Here is a 19,081-nt window from a genome sequence, read left to right on the forward strand (position 1 = left end):
GTATACAGAAAAAAAAAAAAACTTCCTTTAGTAAGAAGTTTTATTTTTTAAACCAACAAACAAGGCACAAACCAAATCCATATTATAACTTACAGTGATAAAAACAAACTTTAACACATTAAAACAACCTGAATATACAGTACATTCAATTATCAATATACAATATATAAGAAACTTTTACTCATTAATTTACAAAACAGGAAATCCAATATGTTTAAATAGAAATTAGTATGGCAACATCTTTCTGAGAAATGTATTTTTATAACAAAGTGTAACAATTGTGATGCAAAAAGTATAAAAATTGTGGTAATTGGTGCAAACCCAATCTAAACTCAGCTGGTGAATTGTAAAGGACCACACTGCTGCTGCACATGAAACAAGTCTCTGTTCTCTAATGTCCTCCATTAATACTCAATTTGATTTTGTTAACATTGTAACAATTTTGTGGAATTTTAGTCTCTTTGCAATATCAAGAGGAGTTTCGTGATTCTGTGAGGGAGACAGAAACAAAATGTTAATCTATTAATAGAGTCAAACAATGTGTATATACAAGTATATAATCAACACATCATTTTAACCACTTTAGACTAAAGCCAGTGAGATAGAAAAGTGAAAAAAGTACAATGCTGGTTTCACATCACAGAACAAGTTTCAGATCCTGTCAGTCTCAGCAAATTTAATTTCGAGAACACTTTAGTAGTTTGATCTGGTAACATTTAACACTCACCAAGTTCTTGACATTAAACTATTTAAGAGAATGTTTTTGCTGCTAAACACAGTACAAAACCACTATGGCACCCGTCACTATATTATTTATCTAGTTAGAGTTCCAGCATATTAAAAAAAAAAAAATACTGTAATATCAAGACAATATAATTACTAATTCCTATATTACAGTCCATGTTTAAATAACTGCCAAAACTAATTAACTTACTTTGTTCTGTATAGAAACATCTGCATTTTTCTGCAATAACAATGGAACAATCCTTTGACTTTTTCTTTGGCATGCATAGTGAAGTCCAGTGTTCCCCTTCTAAAAAGATGCAAAGATACACAGATTATACAATGAACATCCTTTTTTCATGGGTTATGTCTACACAAATTGCCCAATTTCTCACTTAACATTCTTGCCGGAAAAATAAAAATGAAAAGTGTTATACTTACATAGTCTACAGCATTTACATCCACCTTAGTGGCCAAAAGAAACTCCATCAATTTCACATTTTTTCTTTGCTTCTCTTCCTTTTGAGAGAGAACAGGTGCAATGCTTTAATATGGTACAATTACACACATTTAGGTCAGTCACAATTAAAGTCAGATCGCATGTGTGATGGGCAAGAACGCCATAATACACTTTCTAACCCCATACATGAATTTCAAGGAAATACTCACTCACTCAGCATGCTAAGATTAATTTTCAATTACAAATTTAGCTACTACAGCCATTTTTCCCAGACAGTAACTAGTCTCTTCTAGAAATACCATCATAATAACTTACCATTATAAGATAACCAATTAACAAGATAGGCATTAAGATGGCAATCATCAGGTAGTCCAGGAAGGAGAATGTTCTTCTCGTAGCATAGTGCAAACAAGTTCTTTCTTTCTAAAGGATGAACACACACATACATATGTTTAAACAAAACAAGCAAGATGACCACCACACAAACAATCAATAAAATACCACAAGGAGAGTCTGAGAAACAACATGCATTAAAGTGAATCAAGTGCACAAGGGACTAATTCATAACAATACAGTTGGGAGCATTATGATAGCCAGGGTACAAACAGAACTCTTTTCAGTCTCCTTGCTAATGCAATACCTTATTCCTAATGGACACATTTGCATTGTAATCTAGAAGGTATTTGACACTCCTGAGGTTTCCCTGTCTACAGGCGGCTATAATCGGTGTGTCTCCCGTTCCTTCATCTTGAACATTTACATTTCTGGCATCGGCTGAGATCAGTTCTTTCAACTTGTGGACGTCATCATCATAAGCTGCCTGACACATGGGCTGTGGAAAGAAAGCAGCACAAAATATGATTACAAATGTACATTAATCAGTTAATTATCTTATATCTTGTGCATTTAATGAGTGTAAGATGACTTGATAGAGATATGGAAGACCAAAACAGGTCTGGTGACATCCCAATCATGACAGATAACTTAACACATAAACACACACCCTTTCCAAACACAAAATGCCAGATAAATTAACAAAGGTTAGGTTTTTATTTACATAAACACTGCACACAAAGGTCTTAGACCAGTAATGTATTTTCCTTTTCATGCTTAAGTAAACTGTTGTATTTTATGTCTTTTAAGGTGTAAAGGAGTAGAAGTTTAAGCAACACTAATGAAAACGCCAACTGAAGTGCCAAAGCACGACATTGATTTCAACATAGACATCTCTTAAAAACAAAACCGTTAAGTCAAAAAAAAGTTAAGAAAAGATAATAAGTATGACTCAATAATAATAAGTATCACTCAGTAGAAAAACATTAGGTTGACAGGGAATTGAGGTATGAAGAACAAAACTCATTAAGTTGTTAGACATTAAATCGCCTTAATTTAGAATAACACGACCAGACGCTTACCATAATCACCAGTTACATGAGCCAAGCCAGTTAATTTCTAAAGACATGAAGATCAAGACAATTTTCAAAGAGGCGGTCAAATTGCCCACGTTACTCACCTCTGAGTACAAGATCCCCATTTGGTTTCCTCTTGTCACTAAAAGGAAACGAAATTTGTAAATCCTTAATCCGAACTCTGAAGTTATAAAACTAACAGCCGTTTGCTAACTTGTTTGCCTTCTACCTGTGGGAACAGTGTAAAACAGAGCTTCAGATAAAGGTGTGGTCATTTAACGATGACGCATACGTAATGACGCAATCAGTATCGTTCAGGTATTGAGGTGTGTAGCCCAAGTAGCAGTGGATTCATCCTGTTCATTGCGATACACTCATTTCCTCTCAAAAACATCCACAGTAGACTGACTGACTGGCCAGTTTAATAAAACCTACGTAAGTGGTTTAAATAAATGTAAAAAGCAAAAAATTAAACAAATACATTTTATATATATAAAATATAAAAAATATAAAATATATATGAAGAGTTTTGTTCAAAAACTATAAATCCATTTTGATTAATTTGAGTAAAAATGTGTTTTCATTACCAAGAAAGTGGCAAAATCTAGATTTTGATTTTCAAAGGATTATTATAAAAAGTATTATTTTCCCCCAAAATTCAATAAATCAATGATACGTTTTTTTTTTCCGACCAAACTCTTCATTTATAATGGCCTTGTCATTTCACTCAAAAAAATAAAAAATAAAAAATAAAAAATTAAATTTAAAAAATTAAAATGCAGTTTACAGTTTCTCTCCTGTTTTTAGCCAACTCGTCATAATGCATCTATAGTTTCCAATTTCTTTGCGAGAACCACAATTTATCAAAGGAATCTGGTTAGTAAATTTTAAGGTCAAATTTTAATATTACTACTAATCAGAGACGTTCTCTTAAGGTTGGAGGGCTAAGAACATTGCTGTCATCATAACAGATAAGAACTTATTGGTTTCTGAATCCCTTTTGAATTTGTATATTATAGGCCTACATGAGATCTGTTTCTATATGATACACATAGCTTTAGATAGATAGATAGATAGATAGATAGATAGATAGATAGATAGATAGATAGATAGATAGATAGATAGATAGATAGATAGATAGATAGATGATTTTTAAACAATATTGCTTTCTGCCCATCAACACCAGCAGAAATAACTGATAGAGCAGTGCTTAACCAACTGTTATTACACTTTTTTTTAATCAAAATGGGCCTTGATAGTTTAGAGGTGTAATGTTTATTATTTTAACAGATATTTACTTTGTCTAATGCATTTCAGATCCTGAGCAGAATTTGGTGATTTAAAGGAGTTGTGCCCCATCTGGTGGATAAAAACACAATACATGTCACAATTTAATTTTGTGGCGTAACATTTGACAAAATAAATGTAAACCGTTCGAGAAGAGTCCCATCATTGATCACACTCTCTTTAGAATGTAAATAAATGATCATGAACTTCAATGGGTCAATGCTTGATAATAATAACAATAATAATAATAATAATAATAATTTAATGTCTAATGCATCTGTCTTACTCTGTTTACATAAGCTTGTACATGTCGTGATATGCATAGATTACCTTTACATTCGTCCAGTCATTCCCACCCCCTAGATGTCACATTGGTTGCTGCTCAAATGAACTATACATCCTTTGGGCATCGTAGAAGAATCTCGGGAATCCGGATGTTGTCTAGATAGGCGGCTCGTGAGGTTTTGAAACACAGCCAGTGAAGCACAGCTGCTACAGCGGCATTCATCTGACTCGCAGAGCTCCGGGCGAACCATCTGACATCGCAGGGTTATTCGCTTTGAAAGACAGCAATCAGCCATTTTAGCCCTGGGCGTATATCCATGCCAAAAGAACAAAGCTTCCATGAGGCACAAAGGCAAAAGACCTAGAGTTTTAGACAATAATAAAAACCTGCTCTTTTATTTACGCGAGTTGCCTGTTTTCGCGCTGAATTCTAGCATGTGCCACATGTGACGATTATAGGAATGTTGAGCATGGGATCACAACAGCCATTCACCTACAGGTGAGGATTTTATTGTATTTATACATTAATTTTTGGTGCTACTAAATTAGACCTATGATTGTTATTGTTTTTTTGTTTAAATGAAATTGTTGCTATCTTATCAGGTGGGAAATAGGCTAACGTTATATCACTGACAAAATCATTGTCATTGGTATATTTGATATTATGATTATAATGATTATATATAGGCTATGCTGTGGTTTGTCATCTTAACATTATTGATTTTGTCTTGAAGGAGCTCCAGGTTTGAGCACATTAGATTCTGATCATATAAAATGCATTGGTATCATAACTTTTTAGTGATGGAGAACAGCGGAAATTACTTGGTGAAGACAAGTTGTGATTTAGAGGATATTAGAAAGTAGGAATAAAGTTACATTAGTGTAATATTACTTTTACCTACAGTTTTCACTGTTTAAATTATGTATTTAATAACAAACAATATATATAACAATATATAACAGCCCGACTTATTCAAGTGCTAGTCAGGGATGAGTTCTTCATGAACTTTGACAAAATACATTTCAGACATTTCAAACTGATAGCTAAACAAACCTAGAACATAGTCATCATGTTTATAATCGAATTGATAGGTATTGTGTGTGTTTAGGTTTAGACAAAGTCATAGGGATTGTATTTTAATACCTAATACAAACATGTTTGCAGATGTAGACTGTGGTTTGATTTACTTGGCTCTTAAAATATGTTGAAAAACTGCTCATCCCTCCTTGAACATGTTTGTGTTTTAACTGTATAATCTCTGTTTAGACTTCAGCAGAAGACAATAATAAACTTGCATTTTGAAGGTTTATTATTTGAAGGGCTATTATTTCAAACATATATATATATATATATGAAGACTTCAGATGCAAAAGCCTCTAAGTGGCATCTGAAATTTTCTTATAAAATTAGCATTTTTATCAAGCTTGTATGTATATATTCAGTTATTTCACTTTAATGGCAATGAAAAGGACCCATTATTTGCCATTAAAGTGAAATTACTGAACCTAAACATACGAGCTTGATAAAAATGCTCATTTTAGGAGAAAATTTCAGACGGCACTTAGAGGCATCTGAAGTCTTCATATAAATATATATATATAAATATATAAATATAAATATATAATATATATATATATATATATATATATATATATATATATATATATATATATATATATATATATATATATATATATAAAATAAATTGTTTTGTGACACTTAAAATCCCTTTGCTAGGATTGTTAAAGAGTAAGTATCCAGACAGGTGCTGATTCATTACGTAATACTGAATCATCATTTTCTTTCTTTGATGAGTAAATGTGAAATTACTCTTTAATAAGTTAAAAAAAAAAAAGTTGAACATTAATAAACACCCCATATATTATTTTTCATATTATCTTGCTAATCAAATGCAAATGTACATTATGCAAGGCCCTGATTATCAGAGATTGCTCAGTGTTAAATCTGTCACATCTCCTGCGCTCTTATTTTAACAGTGCATCTAGTTTAAGTTGCCATGGTAGCATTAATCCTAATATTTTCTTCTGTGGTGGTGATACTTTTTCCATTTGTTAATTCGCAAAAGGATGGCACTGTGACTGCACTCTCAGCTTTCAAAGAGTATAGGAGAGAGAAGCAGTCCAATATCTACCTATCTTTGTGCTAAGTGAAAAAGCACACTGAGGATTTTTTTCACAGCTGAAGATATCCATGAGTCACCATATTTTGCTGCATGGTAACAAGCTGTCATAGCAACTGTAGCACAGATTCTGGAACGAATAACCGTGTTATTTGGACAGAGATGCTGAAGTATATTCGATAATCTCCATGGAAATGCACAGGGCACAGTAACCGTGTTAATAGATTAGGAAGAATACGTTAGGGATTCTAAGGCAAGGAGTTGTAGCCAAAGCCAGTGTTGAGTAACTGAAAACAAAAAGACTCAGTCTGTATTGACCCAGTGTCCCTTGAATCTGTGATGCCAGATATGATGTTTCTTGCTCCTCAGCTTGGAATCATCTTGGGAGATGACAGATGGATGCATAGGGAGGATCGAAGTCTGCAAAGCAACGTCGTAAACTCACCATGGACCAGGGCTTCAGTTTCAGCACACTGGTGAGTGGCGTTGAGGGAGGAGGAGGAGGAGGGTGGTGGGGGACAGCTGATATTACTCGGAGGTGGGTCGCAGGGACAGAATGGCTTCCTCTGACTCACTCCCATTAGTATTCCCATTGCAGCTGCTCCGTCATTCAGATCCCTCCATCCTGGAGTGGGCGAGATGGAAGAACGGATGTAGCCCCCTTCACACTTTGCTTCCCCTCTTCATGAATGCATTATCAAAACAGTCTTCTTATTCTGGCCACCCAGAATCCTCTTCTCCAACAATAGTGCAGAGACTTTTAATTTGGCTCTCCACCAGCATTCGCAGATTTTTGTGTGCGTATTGCATACTGTTCAAAAGTCAAGCAAGCTGTCATGTCCAACAAGTCTAACAGCTCGGCAGGCCCTTATTGGTGTCCATCGGTGTCCTGCTGCATGTTGATTAGACGCCCACTCTTTTCAGTCACCCTAAAACAGAGGCTCTGTTTAGTCATTAGCATGGGAGCTGGAAGCGAACTCAGCGTGGGTGTTGCCGTGTGTTCCGGTTTGCGCAAGCTGGGTGATGAACAGAGCTTATGTTGTGTGTATCGGAGGCCTGTGATGTCTTTGGGACTAAATTCCCTGTGCCGCTGGCGTACTGGGACCGATGCTACTGTAGTTCAGTTTGTCTATCTAGAGCAATGTTACTTGGCAGAGCTATAAAGTGGCTCACCAGACACTTTCTAAATGTCAGAAATCTAGAAAGATGAGCAGGGGGGAAAATTCAGCATACAAAATAAGCTAAAAAAGTATTAAATGGAGGGCATTGTCCAAAATGACATCACTATATGTCTCAGTAATAGTAGTTCGTAGCTGATGAACCGCTTCTCCGTTACGTCACCATGTACTCATGATTCGCTTGTCCTCTCCGTTTGCAGAAGAAGTTAGCAGCCGAGCCGGATCACACCGACGTCAGTCTGCCGGCAGTGGAACGTGTACGGGCCCTCAGCAAAATGGGCTATAACATAGAAATAAACGAAGACATCGCCCCGAGACGCTACTTCCGCTCTGGTGTGGAGATGGAACGTATGGCAGCTGTTTATCTAGAGGAGGGCAGTCTGGAGAATGCCTTTGTCCTCTACAATAAGTTCATCACGTATGTTTTCATTTAAATTAATTTATTTTATTTTATTTTATTTCCATCAATGCATTTTCCAAACCGATTGTCCTATGTCAATAGAGCAGGGATGCTGGAACCTAACCCACTGTCTCTGGCCTTTTTGTTTTGTTGTTTTCTCAGCTGTATCTGTAATTTCATTCTTCCTCATGCCTTCTGCCATAATATGCATTATGTAATTAACGGCCATCAATCCTCAGCTCTATTTTCCTATTTCACTCCTGCGCAGTTTATTTGTTGAGAAACTCCCCAGTCACAGGGATTATCAGCAGTGCAACGTCCCTGAGAAGCAAGTGATAATGAAGGTAAGCCCCTGGCATGTTACTCACAGGAACTGATGGAGCCCTGTGGCGCTCAGCCCACTGTAAATCTGATTAGCATCATGCTCAATTACCTTGGCCTAGTCAGGCTCCCAACTGCTCACATGGGGGTTTGCCTTGTGTTGGCACATGTTCTGCTTTCATTTCAACATGGTGACATGAAAATGACCTCTGTCAAAAGGTTGCTCCTAGTCACCTGTTTCAAACATTGTTTAAAAGACAATTTTTTTTAAAGTATTTTTATGGATGGGATGTTTAAATGCATTTTCTCTCTTTTGTTTTGTGCCTGATGGGCCCCTTATGTTCACTTGTCAGTTCACTAGAATATTTAAAAACTCCATAAAATGGCTTGATGAATAGTTTTCTTGTTTGACAATGTATTTCCTATTGAAAAAGGATGTTAAGATGGGCCATATCTAAGAACTTGTTTCAAACCAATACCCTGAAGTTTATGTCAAAACTATTAACCATGATTTGCTACTTTCAATTGTCTGTTGCAAGTGGTATTGCTAAAGAGGCATTCATGCTCTAGAGGTCTTTATTGAACCAAAATGTTTAGTGCAGCATGAGTCATCAATGTATTTGGTTTGTTTTTGTAGGAAAATTGTCTAACTTTTGCTAAATATCTGCAAAAAAGGTGTTTGTGTCCACTAGCATATAAATAGCTTCAATTGTAGCAGACAGTCGAGCCACAAAAATGTTCATTTCTTTAACCTAATGATCTTAATGTTTCGTAATGGTCCTTAAATCCAAAAAAAGATGAGCAATTAAAGCGTCTCTATTCCCAGCTTTAGAAAAATCATTATGTCCCTGAAAGCTTTAGCTAGCACATATTGATCTGGTACTCGCTGTCTGTAACATAACCCCTAATGTTTGTTCCATTATCTGTTCATTATGTTCAGAAATTACAGGAGGTTGCTTTTCCACGAAAGGACCAATTGAAGAGACTTCTCCATGAGAAATACAGCAAAGAACACAGTGAATATCTGAAGAGTCAGGTACATTAGACTGAGCGCTTTTAGCACTGCTTATTAAATGCCTGTTAATTAAATTTCAGATTCACTTGATTATCGTGGATAATGATTAAGATTCACTTCATTATTGTGCAGTCTCAAGCCATGGCTGTTGACATGTGTGGTGAACGGCTGCAGAAGATGTCTTTGTTGGAGGAAGAACGGCAACGTGTGGCACAGCTCAGGAAGATGCAAATCGAGTCCGAACAGTTTCGCTACTTCGAGGACCAACTGCGTAGACAGGAGCTGGCCAGTCGCAGGGATGAGGCTGTCCCCAAAGTGCCTGAACAAACTGATGGGTCCTGCTTATCCCAGACCCCGAGAAACCATGTACGCCTTGACCCCAATCGTAACAAACCAGCGACCCCCATCCCCAAACCGGCAGCCACTTTAGCAGCTGTACAGAGTGAGTGCCCTCATTTAGCTCATATTTGCTTGATATTCATTTTAGTGATTTATTACACTGCTCTCTCATTAGTCAGCTGTGGTATTTTTATATTGTATTGACTGTTAAACTGCATATTAGACCACTGCTCCATTTATGTTCTTATATAATCAAAGAATTCATGTTCATTTATTTACACTACTGTTTGGTGTCAGTATGATTGTTTTAATGTTTTTGAAAGAACTCTCACAACTCTGCATTTATTTGATCGAAAATGCAGCGCAAACTGTAATATTATGAAATACTATTGCAATTTAATTTTTTTTCTGTTTGAATATAATTAATTTATTCTTGTGGTGCAAAACTGAATTTTCAGAAGCAAATACACTACTCTTCAGTGTCACGTGATCCTTCAAAAAATGTTCTGATTCGGTACTGAATATTTTTGGGAATATCGTGATCTCCAAGACCGCAACCTTTTTAAATCTATAAATAATGTTTAAATGTATAAATAGAATGTTTAAAGAACAGTATTTATTTGAAATAGAAATATTTTGTATAAATATCTTTGTCACTTTTGATCCATTTTATGCATCCTTGCTTAAACTATTAAATTCTTTAAAAAAAAAAAAAAAAAAAAAACTTACTGAGCCCAAAATTTTAAATAGTCTATTCATTCATCAGTAAACAGGATATTGTACAGTTAGACAGTCATTAATGCAAAATAAACCACTTCAAGATGGTACAAAGTTTATTTTGCAATAATGGCTCTCACTGAACATGAATAATTACTTGTGTTATTAGCAGTACTACAGTATGTTTCTATGTGTTTCTAGATCAGCGTGTGGAAGGCCTGAGGCGGGTTTTAATCCCACGAGACCTGACTTACAGGTTCCTTTTGCTGGCTGACAGTAACACGGCGAGAGGAATTGAGACATGTGGCGTTCTCTGTGGAAAACTGGTAAGGCCTTAGCTGGATCAAACCTCCTCTCTGTAGGTGTGAGATTCTTTTGTTCCAGCCCTTTTTTCCAGCTGTGACTAAAGCTGAATTTCCTGAATTATGATAATCCTTTTGAAGTGAGCGTGAATATAGTTTGGAGAGTGAATGATGACAGAATTTTCTTTTTGAACTATAACTTTAATGGTCAATTGTATTTTTTTTCTTTGGCTGTGAAAATAGGAGCTTGGGTGTTGCAAAATCTGTGTAAATACTAGGTGTGGATGTGGACTTCCTCATACTTTCACCACACATGCAATAGTGTCACTGTTTATGGCCATTATAGTATTTCAGTGTATTATTTACCAACCACCTGCAATCCATCTACAGTGGTGTGAAAAAGTGTTTGCCACGTTTGATTTTTTTTTTTTTTTTTTTTTTTTTTTTTTTTTTGCATGTTTGTCACACTTTAATGTTTCAGATCATCAAACAAATTTAAATATTAATAAAAAATAACACAAGTAAACACAACATGCAGTTTTTATTATGAAGGGAAAAAAAATCCAAACCCACATGGCCCTGTGTGAAAAAGTGCTTGCCCCCCCCCATTAAAACATAACTTAACTGTGGTTTATGACACCTGAATTCAGTTTCTCTAGCCACACCCAGGCCTGATTACTGCCACACCTGTTCGCAATCAAGAAATCACTTAAATAGGACTTGACAAAGTGAAGCAGACCAAAAGATCCTCAAAAGCTACACATCATGTTGAGATCCAAAGAAATTCAGGAACAAATGAGAAAGAAAGTAATTGAGATCTATCAGTCTGGAAAAGGTTATAAATCCATTTCTAAAGCTTTGGGACTCCAGCAAACCACAGTGAGAGCCAGTATCCACAAATGGCGAAAACATGGAACAGTGTGGAACCTTCCCAGGAATGGCTGGATGGCTAAAATTACCCCAAGAGTGCAGTGACGACTCATCCAAGAGGTCACAAAAGACCCCACAACAGCATCCAAAGAACTGCAGGCCTCACTTGCCTCAGTTGAACGGTCAGTGTTCCATGACTCCACCATAAGAAAGAGACTGGGCAAAAATGGCCTGCATGGCAGAGTTCCAAGATGAAAACCACTGCTGAGCAAAAAGAACATAAAGGCTTGTCTCAGTTTTGCCAGAAAACATCTTGATGATACCCAAGACTTTTGGAAAAATACTCTGTGGACTGATGAGACAAAAGTTGAACTTTTTGGAAGGTGTGTGTCCCAATACGTCTGGCGTTTAAAAGTAACACAGCATTTCAGAAAAAGAACATCATACCAACAGTAAAATATGGTGGTGGTAGTGTGATGGTCTGGGGCTGTTTTGCTGCTTCAGGACCTGGAAGACTTGCTGTGATAAATGGAACCATGAATTCTGCTGTCTACCAAAAAAAAAATCCTGAAGGACAATGTCCGGCCATCTGTTCGTGACCTCAAGCTGAAGCGAATTTGGGTTCTGCTGTAGGACAATGATCCAAAACACACCAGCAAGCCCACCTCTAAATGGCTGAAGAAAAACAAAATGAAGAATTTGGAGTGGCCTAGTCAAAGTCCTGACCTCAATCCTATTGAGATGCTGTGGAATGACTTTAAAAAGGCGGTTCCTGCTCAAACCCGCCAATGTGGCTGAATTACAACAATTCTGCAAAGATGAGTGGGCCAAAATTCCTCCACAGCGCTGTAACAGACTCATTGCAAGTTATCGCAAATGCTTGATTGCAGTTGTTGCTGCTAATGGATGGCCCAACCAGTTATTAGGTTTAGGGGACAAGCACTTTTTCACACAGGGCCATGTGGGTTTGGATTTTGTTTTCCCTTCATAATAAAAACCTTCATTTAAAAACTGCATGTTGTGTTTATTTGTGTTATCTTTGATTAATTTTTAAATTTGTTTGATGATCTGAAACATTAAAGTGTGACAAACATGCAAAAAAATAAAAAATTAGGAAGGGGGCAAACAGTTTTTCACACCACTGTATATATTGCAGTGACTGGCTTCGGCCTAGCATTTTTTTTTTTATCCCTGATTTGTCTAAATGTGAGCGTTTCTCCCCTTTTTACACTCTTATCACTTGCTTCACCTCTCTGTCAATACAAATATCCTCTATGGGAACCTGCTGCTCAGCTCCGATAGAGAATGAATGGGTCATTTAACTTGTGTCAAAGGACACATACCATAATTGTGGGATGCTGTGTCAGCCTGATATGCAGTGTGTTAATAGACAAACTGGAATCTGTTTTTTTTTTTTTTTTTTTTGTCGTCCTGCAGACGCACAATGAGTTTGTGCTGACCCATGTGATCGTCCCCAAGCAGTCCGCCGGTCCTGACTACTGTGACATGGAGAATGTGGAAGAGCTGTTCAGTTACCAGGACCATCATAACCTCCTGACCTTGGGCTGGATCCATGTGAGTGTCTCTTTTTCTGGCTCTCGCATATTGTCATGCAGGTGAAAAGCTTGCTGTCAGACCCACACAGAATCTGAGCCTGCAGAAAGCGCCACAGAGTTCCACAGAATTTGAGTAGTCATCGTTCACATGCCTTGCCTTTGTGTGTTCATTTAGTAAATATTTTCGCTAATTTTATTATAGCAATAAGAGCATACCCTCCATTTATCTATTTATTTTTTAACACTTATTTTTTGTTTGTTTAAACAAATTCTACAGATTTCTTCAACAGGGAAAATGGGAAAATAATCTGCAGATTTTGTATGGGCCTGGTCATTTCTAATAAAACATTACAGGGTTATATGCTTTTTAGGCTGTTTAGCACCAAGTCTTTGGTAGTATGGAGTTTGAAACTTGACTGTGTTATGTACGTGTTTGTTTTACGTACGTCACAGTGCGCGCTTCACCAGAGTCAAAGAGGCATGTGCACTCTGATGTAAACCACTCCAACACGCATGAGCGGCATGGTGACAGCATGAACGAGTGAAGGAGATACGCTGAATGAAAATGCACATTCACTCTCTAACAGTAGATGGCGCTTATGGAACAGCAGAAATGCAGCTGTTACCCTGGTAACCTCGTAAATATAGCAGGCTGTGCTACTTTCTGTTTCTGAGCAGTATTTAAATGTTTCAAACAGAAATTCAGTCATTTGACATGTAATTTGATCAGTCACATTACATCCAGTTAGGCATGTTGGATTCAAACTTTTACTAAGCACTGTTGCGTGTTTTAAAATGTTACATGTTGTCCTATGTTTACTATTTGTATATTTTTAGTATGGAGAACTGAGTTGAGTTGAGTACTGTTTACATATAATACATATAATATAGTGTATTTTGAATGGGCAAGTTTGTTCTTTATGTGTGCACTGTATTAATTTTCATTTATTCTGGTCTTAAAAAGGTCTTAAAGTCTTAAATTTGATTTAAATGTGCAGCAACCCTTAACTAACCCTTAATTAATAGTTTTATTCATCAAGAATGCATTAAATTGATCAAACATGACAGTAAAGACATTTTTAATGTTACAAAACATTTCTATTTCAAATAAATGCTGTTCTTTTGAAATGATAATAATTAGAAATGTTTACTGAGCACAAAATTAGCACATTAGAATGATTGATGAAGGATCATGTGACATTGAAGACTGGACTGCTAAGAAATTAAGTTTTGCCATTATGGGAATAAATTGATTTTAAAATCGACTGTGAATGCATTCAAATAGAAAACACTTGTAATAATATATCACAATTTTACTGTTTTTACTGCATTTGTGGTTAAATAAATGTAGCCTTGGTGAGCATAAGAGACTTCTTTCAAAAACATTTAAAAAAATCTTTACCACTGACAGCCGGCAGCATTTGGAGTTGAACATCATAATTTGTGTATAAAAGTAGGACACCTACATCTTGGATGCCCTGGGGGTAAGCAGATCCCTTTTTTTATCCCTATCCCTGATTCTGCAACCCAGTTGTATTCATTCATTATTTGCATAATCAAATATGATTGAGCATCAATTTTAAGGATAACAATGGAAACTCTGTTTAACAATATACTGAGCTTTTATTCTTAGGGCCAGATTTACTAACAGCTTGCACCAGTGCAAACCCTCTTGGCCTTAAAAAAACTACTGTCAGGAAAGGATTTACTAAAGACACGCACTGAAAAATTAGTGATGAAAAGGCATGGACACGGTTGTTTTCGCGGCTGATGTTATTGCATATGCATTTGTAGGAGTTTCCCTTTCAGATGCAGAATTTATGGGAGGAACGTATTTAAATAAATCATGCAAGGTGATTTACTAAGGTTTGTGGTAGTCAATTTACTGGTATTTGTTTCACTATTTAACGCCGAAAAAAAGCATGTCTTAATTTTGTGCTTGACATGTCTGCATCTGTTCTTTAAAGGTACACCATGTACCTCTAGCGGTTTAAAAAAATAAAATTGCATGCATTTTGTGTAAGAACATTGTTTTGGTTGTGCTTTGGCTCTGCATGACTGTGCAGATGAATATGGTTATTCTACTACTCATAAAAAATTCACTGCTAGGTTTAAGAGATATAACCAGTTAAGATGGAGAGGATTTCAAGCCAACTAGCTGAAGACGTTACAGAAGCTATACCCAATTGATAGACACGGTACATCCTTGAAAATAAATTCCAGCACAGTCCAACATGAAATTACCTTTTAGACTAGATAATGCTTTACAATTAACTCTTTTAGAGAGCTACATCTGACAATTTATCTGTTCAATAAAATACCTTACTCGCCTGTTGAGTAATAAAAACACCATCTCCGCTTCGCTTTTACATTTTAACTTTTTGAAACATTTCAAATCCCTCAATGTTTGCCATCTCCAAAAAGCCAAGCCAATGTTGATTCTCGTTTTATTACGAGCTCTGTCGCATTTTGTTTTTGTAAGCAGAAGCTCTGTTCAGCGTTTTATTTTAAAACAGGTGATTCCCCGGATGTTGGAGATTTAGCGTGCTTCCATGTCAACATTTCTTGCTCGTTGTGTCAAATAACCTATGCCACTCACACACCGTACATGCGTGATAAGAAGCAGGAGCAACTTTTCTTTATTTAAAGATATGACAAGGCATACACGGGCGAGTGTATGGATGCAATTTCCAGAGAAAACAATCCCGCCCAGTCTAAAATATAAACGCTTGTAATAGGCTTACCATAGTCAGTCAGGATATGCAAAAAAACATGTTTTGGAAGAAGGATGTTAATTTTGCACAAAGAAAGTTACATAGTGTACATTTAATTTGTGCATTATATATCAGTAGATTGCCCATAGAACTTTCCAGTCCCATTGGTGCTTTTATGGGATTGCAGTCTCACGCTTATTTGCCCTGTTTAGTAAATCTGCCCATAGTCTCTAAATCACCTGCTGTTTATTTTGCATGGATAATTATTTCATGGTTGCATGAGAATAAGGGGCTACTAAATGGTGTTAATATGAATATTTGCATGTTTGACTCACAGACACACCCGACACAGACGGCCTTCCTCTCCAGCGTGGATCTACACACACACAGCTCATATCAGCTCATGCTACCTGAGGCCATCGCTATTGTTTGCGCACCTAAACATAATGAGTGAGTATGACACTCACAAAACTCCCACACCCTTCATTGTTTTCACACAACCTCAAGGCTTTTTCCATCCAAAGCCTATAAAGGATTTGCTCTACTGCAAATCAATGCAGATTATTGTCTTTTTTAACAATACATTTTTGATTGTTTAAAAAGTGATGTATTTGAACATCCATGAATCATTTCAGTACTCTTGTCACTAAAGAACCAACATTTATTCAAGGCAAATAAATTCAGTGAATATCTTCCATTAGACAATGATTAAACTACACCATGCAAATATATTCTATATTTTATTTTTCATTTTCTGCAGTAACATAGGATGTTTTTCAATGTTCAGATTGCTGCAATATAAAGAAGAAATGTTAGATGGATGGATGGATTGATTGATTGATTGATTGATTGATTGATTGATTATAAAATGTTTATATATAAATTATATAATATATATAAATATTAAAATAAATATATAATATATAAAAATATTAAAGGATAGTTCACCCAAAAATTAAAATTCGGACTAGCCATTGACTTCCATTAAAATAAAGTAAACTGTGACATATTATACCCAAAAATTCAAATTCAGTAATATTGATAACAAGTTTGGAACCAAAAATTTAGACACTTTGACCTGACTATGTTTTGCTTAAGTGTTATCTGACATAATTAAGATTATTTTTTTCTGACAGTTTAATTCTGAGCATATTTTATTACCTTTTTTTTAATTTTTTTTTTTTATTTTTTACATTTTTTTTTACTATAGTGAATAAACTGTATTAATGAATGAAATGTTCAAGGTGTCTGAATAAATTTTGGTTTGACTGTGTATGTATGTATGTGTGTGTGTATATATAATATATTATATTGTATTGTATTGTATTATATTGTATTATATTGTATAACAGATCATTGAGATATCTCATTTTGCTGCTACAGCACGGGAGTGTTCCGACTCACCAGCGCTGGAATGGGAGAAGTGGCTGGATGCAGATTGAAAGGTTTTCACCCCCACTCTAAAGACCCCCCTCTGTTCACTGTAAGAACCATTTGTTTCAGCTTTGAATATGAAAATCAGTTTCTGTACTATATATGCCTTCTGTTGTGAATGTTGACATCAAAAGTGAAACACCATTAGAGAAGTGAAAAATTACTTTTTCTATTTGCAGATTTGCAAGCACATTGTGGTGAAGGACTCGAAAACGACAGTTCTGGACCTCAGGTGACAGAGGAAGAGGGGAAATACTTCAGTATCAGCAAACCATTGAGAATATCTATTTATATCTTTCTTTACTTGAAGGCTTTTTTGTATTTATTTATTTTACAAAAAGGTACTGTGAAACTGAATCCCTCAGCTGCACAGTTTGCTGTGAGCAGGTTTACTGAAGCTACTGAGATGTTCCAATGGTGTTTTGTGTTTTTTAGATCATCATGCGCTTTTTGTTTGTGGCCAGGTGTTTTTCAAAAATGTTGTGGTCAGATTGTACTGTCTAGTATGATCTGAACTGCTGTTTGGTTCTTTGTCCTCAAGGTGGCGTCATTTATCAAGGCATACCATGAGGCTGCTATAATGTGAATTGTTTTCAGGAATTTTTAAAAGGAAGTTGTGCATGTGTGTGATTTGCATTGATATCCATTGATATCACTTGCAGTTCTCACTGTAACACAATCTACATAGAATAAGTGATATTTCTTTTTAAAACTAACTGAATTTTCTAGTACAAAAATATAATGAATTGCTATGAGAGTCATTTCTAGGCCTTACTATGTATTGTATCATTTTTAGTGATTGAATAGTTAATAATTATGCTTTGTAAGGCAGTAAATCTACCTTAAAATAATGCAACACATACTCCACTTCAGGCTTTCAGTTCAGAGACAATTTCAGGAAAACCGAAAAAAGTCTTTCAACTTAAGCCCAGTGACGCAATATGAAGTTGGCCAGTGGGCTGACAGTTTTATTTTCCAAGTTCAGCGTTGTTTCCAGTATGGGTCAGATTACAAGGGAAAGGATTTTTGAAAAGCATAAACAAGATTGGGATCTCTTAGCCCACACCAAAGCTCCCATTACAGAATAAGCAAAGATTCCTAAGGGCCTTGACTGCACTAATCTCAGGGTACCATTCCCTCATTTTAACAACCTGATTTTTGTCTCCACTACTTTTATGGAAATTTTTTATCAGCAGAAGATGAAACTTCATGTATGATGACAAATTATGAACTTATCCATGCAGTTCAGAGAGTATATCATGTATTTGTGGTACAGTGTGGCATTGGATTGTTTCTCCAGTGTGTGGCTGTGTGCCAGTGGCTTTGTGCACAGGGCAGTACAAGGAGGCTTATGTGTCTGTACATGCACCATTTCTTTCCGCAGCTCATTTGTTAATAAAAGGAAAAAAAGACCTCTGCTATGAAATGCCATGACTTTTTTTTTTTTAATCTGTAAATGATTTGGACTGAAGTGTAACACCTCTTTCCCAAGCCAATTGACGCATGAAGAATGATGAAATGAGGAGCAATCAATTAGCAGGATTCATCACAGGTAAAAGATTGCTCACACATGCTTCAACATATCCGGTGTTCTTTGAATCCGGGGTTTTTTAGGCTTGAAAGCCACCGCTTTAAAGGTTCCAGGTTTAACATGATGGTAGGAGCCCTGTGTGTACAGTAATTATAACAAATTCACACGAATGACCGTATAGAGCAGGGGTGTCCAAACTCAGTCCTGTAGAGTTTAGCTCCAAATTGCCTCAACACACCTGCCTAGAAGGTGATTAGCCTTGATTAGCTGGTTCAGGTGTGTTTAATTAGGGTTGGAGCTAAACTCTGAAGGACAGTGGCCCTCCAGGAGCAGGATTGGACTCCCCTGGTATAGAGAAACATTTACACTTATAAAAATGATTAAATGATTTAAAGAATA

At 36.1% G+C, this 19,081-nt stretch overlaps 2 protein-coding genes across 7 annotated transcripts; one reads left to right on the top strand and one right to left on the bottom strand.

Annotated features, from left to right (window-relative positions):
* Positions 1-22: 22 nt before the first annotated feature.
* ankrd22 (ankyrin repeat domain 22) lies at positions 23-4,313 on the bottom strand. Of its 3 annotated transcripts, none has more exons than XM_048171453.1 (7): positions 4,210-4,313; positions 2,697-2,734; positions 1,824-2,015; positions 1,499-1,606; positions 1,165-1,242; positions 935-1,033; positions 23-489 (listed from the first exon to the last, which is right to left on the bottom strand). In XM_048171453.1, the coding sequence occupies exons 2-7, from the start codon at positions 2,715-2,717 to the stop codon at positions 412-414; spliced, it is 576 nt and encodes a 191-aa protein (XP_048027410.1). In that variant the 5' UTR covers positions 2,718-2,734; positions 4,210-4,313; the 3' UTR covers positions 23-411. The 3 variants fall into 3 exon arrangements, with proteins under 3 accessions (XP_048027410.1, XP_048027408.1, XP_048027409.1); XM_048171451.1 differs by lacking the exon at positions 4,210-4,313 and adding an exon at positions 3,891-3,909; XM_048171452.1 differs by lacking the exon at positions 4,210-4,313 and adding an exon at positions 2,822-2,927.
* A 10-nt stretch (positions 4,314-4,323) lies between these two features.
* On the top strand, positions 4,324-18,563 carry stambpl1 (STAM binding protein-like 1). 4 transcript variants are annotated; one of them, XM_048171443.1, is made up of 11 exons: positions 4,326-4,663; positions 6,675-6,781; positions 7,684-7,901; positions 8,152-8,227; positions 9,145-9,240; positions 9,352-9,661; positions 10,477-10,601; positions 12,885-13,022; positions 16,055-16,167; positions 17,070-17,200; positions 17,331-18,563. In XM_048171443.1, the coding sequence occupies exons 2-10, from the start codon at positions 6,752-6,754 to the stop codon at positions 17,179-17,181; spliced, it is 1,218 nt and encodes a 405-aa protein (XP_048027400.1). In that variant the 5' UTR covers positions 4,326-4,663; positions 6,675-6,751; the 3' UTR covers positions 17,182-17,200; positions 17,331-18,563. The 4 variants fall into 4 exon arrangements, with proteins under 4 accessions (XP_048027402.1, XP_048027400.1, XP_048027399.1 ...); XM_048171442.1 differs by having other exon boundaries at positions 4,334-4,663; positions 17,101-17,200; XM_048171444.1 differs by lacking the exon at positions 6,675-6,781 and having other exon boundaries at positions 4,334-4,663; positions 17,101-17,200.
* Positions 18,564-19,081: the final 518 nt, after the last annotated feature.

Source organism: Megalobrama amblycephala, linkage group LG20 (assembly GCF_018812025.1).
Source record: "Megalobrama amblycephala isolate DHTTF-2021 linkage group LG20, ASM1881202v1, whole genome shotgun sequence".
In the NCBI taxonomy this organism is placed as follows: domain Eukaryota; kingdom Metazoa; phylum Chordata; class Actinopteri; order Cypriniformes; family Xenocyprididae; genus Megalobrama; species Megalobrama amblycephala.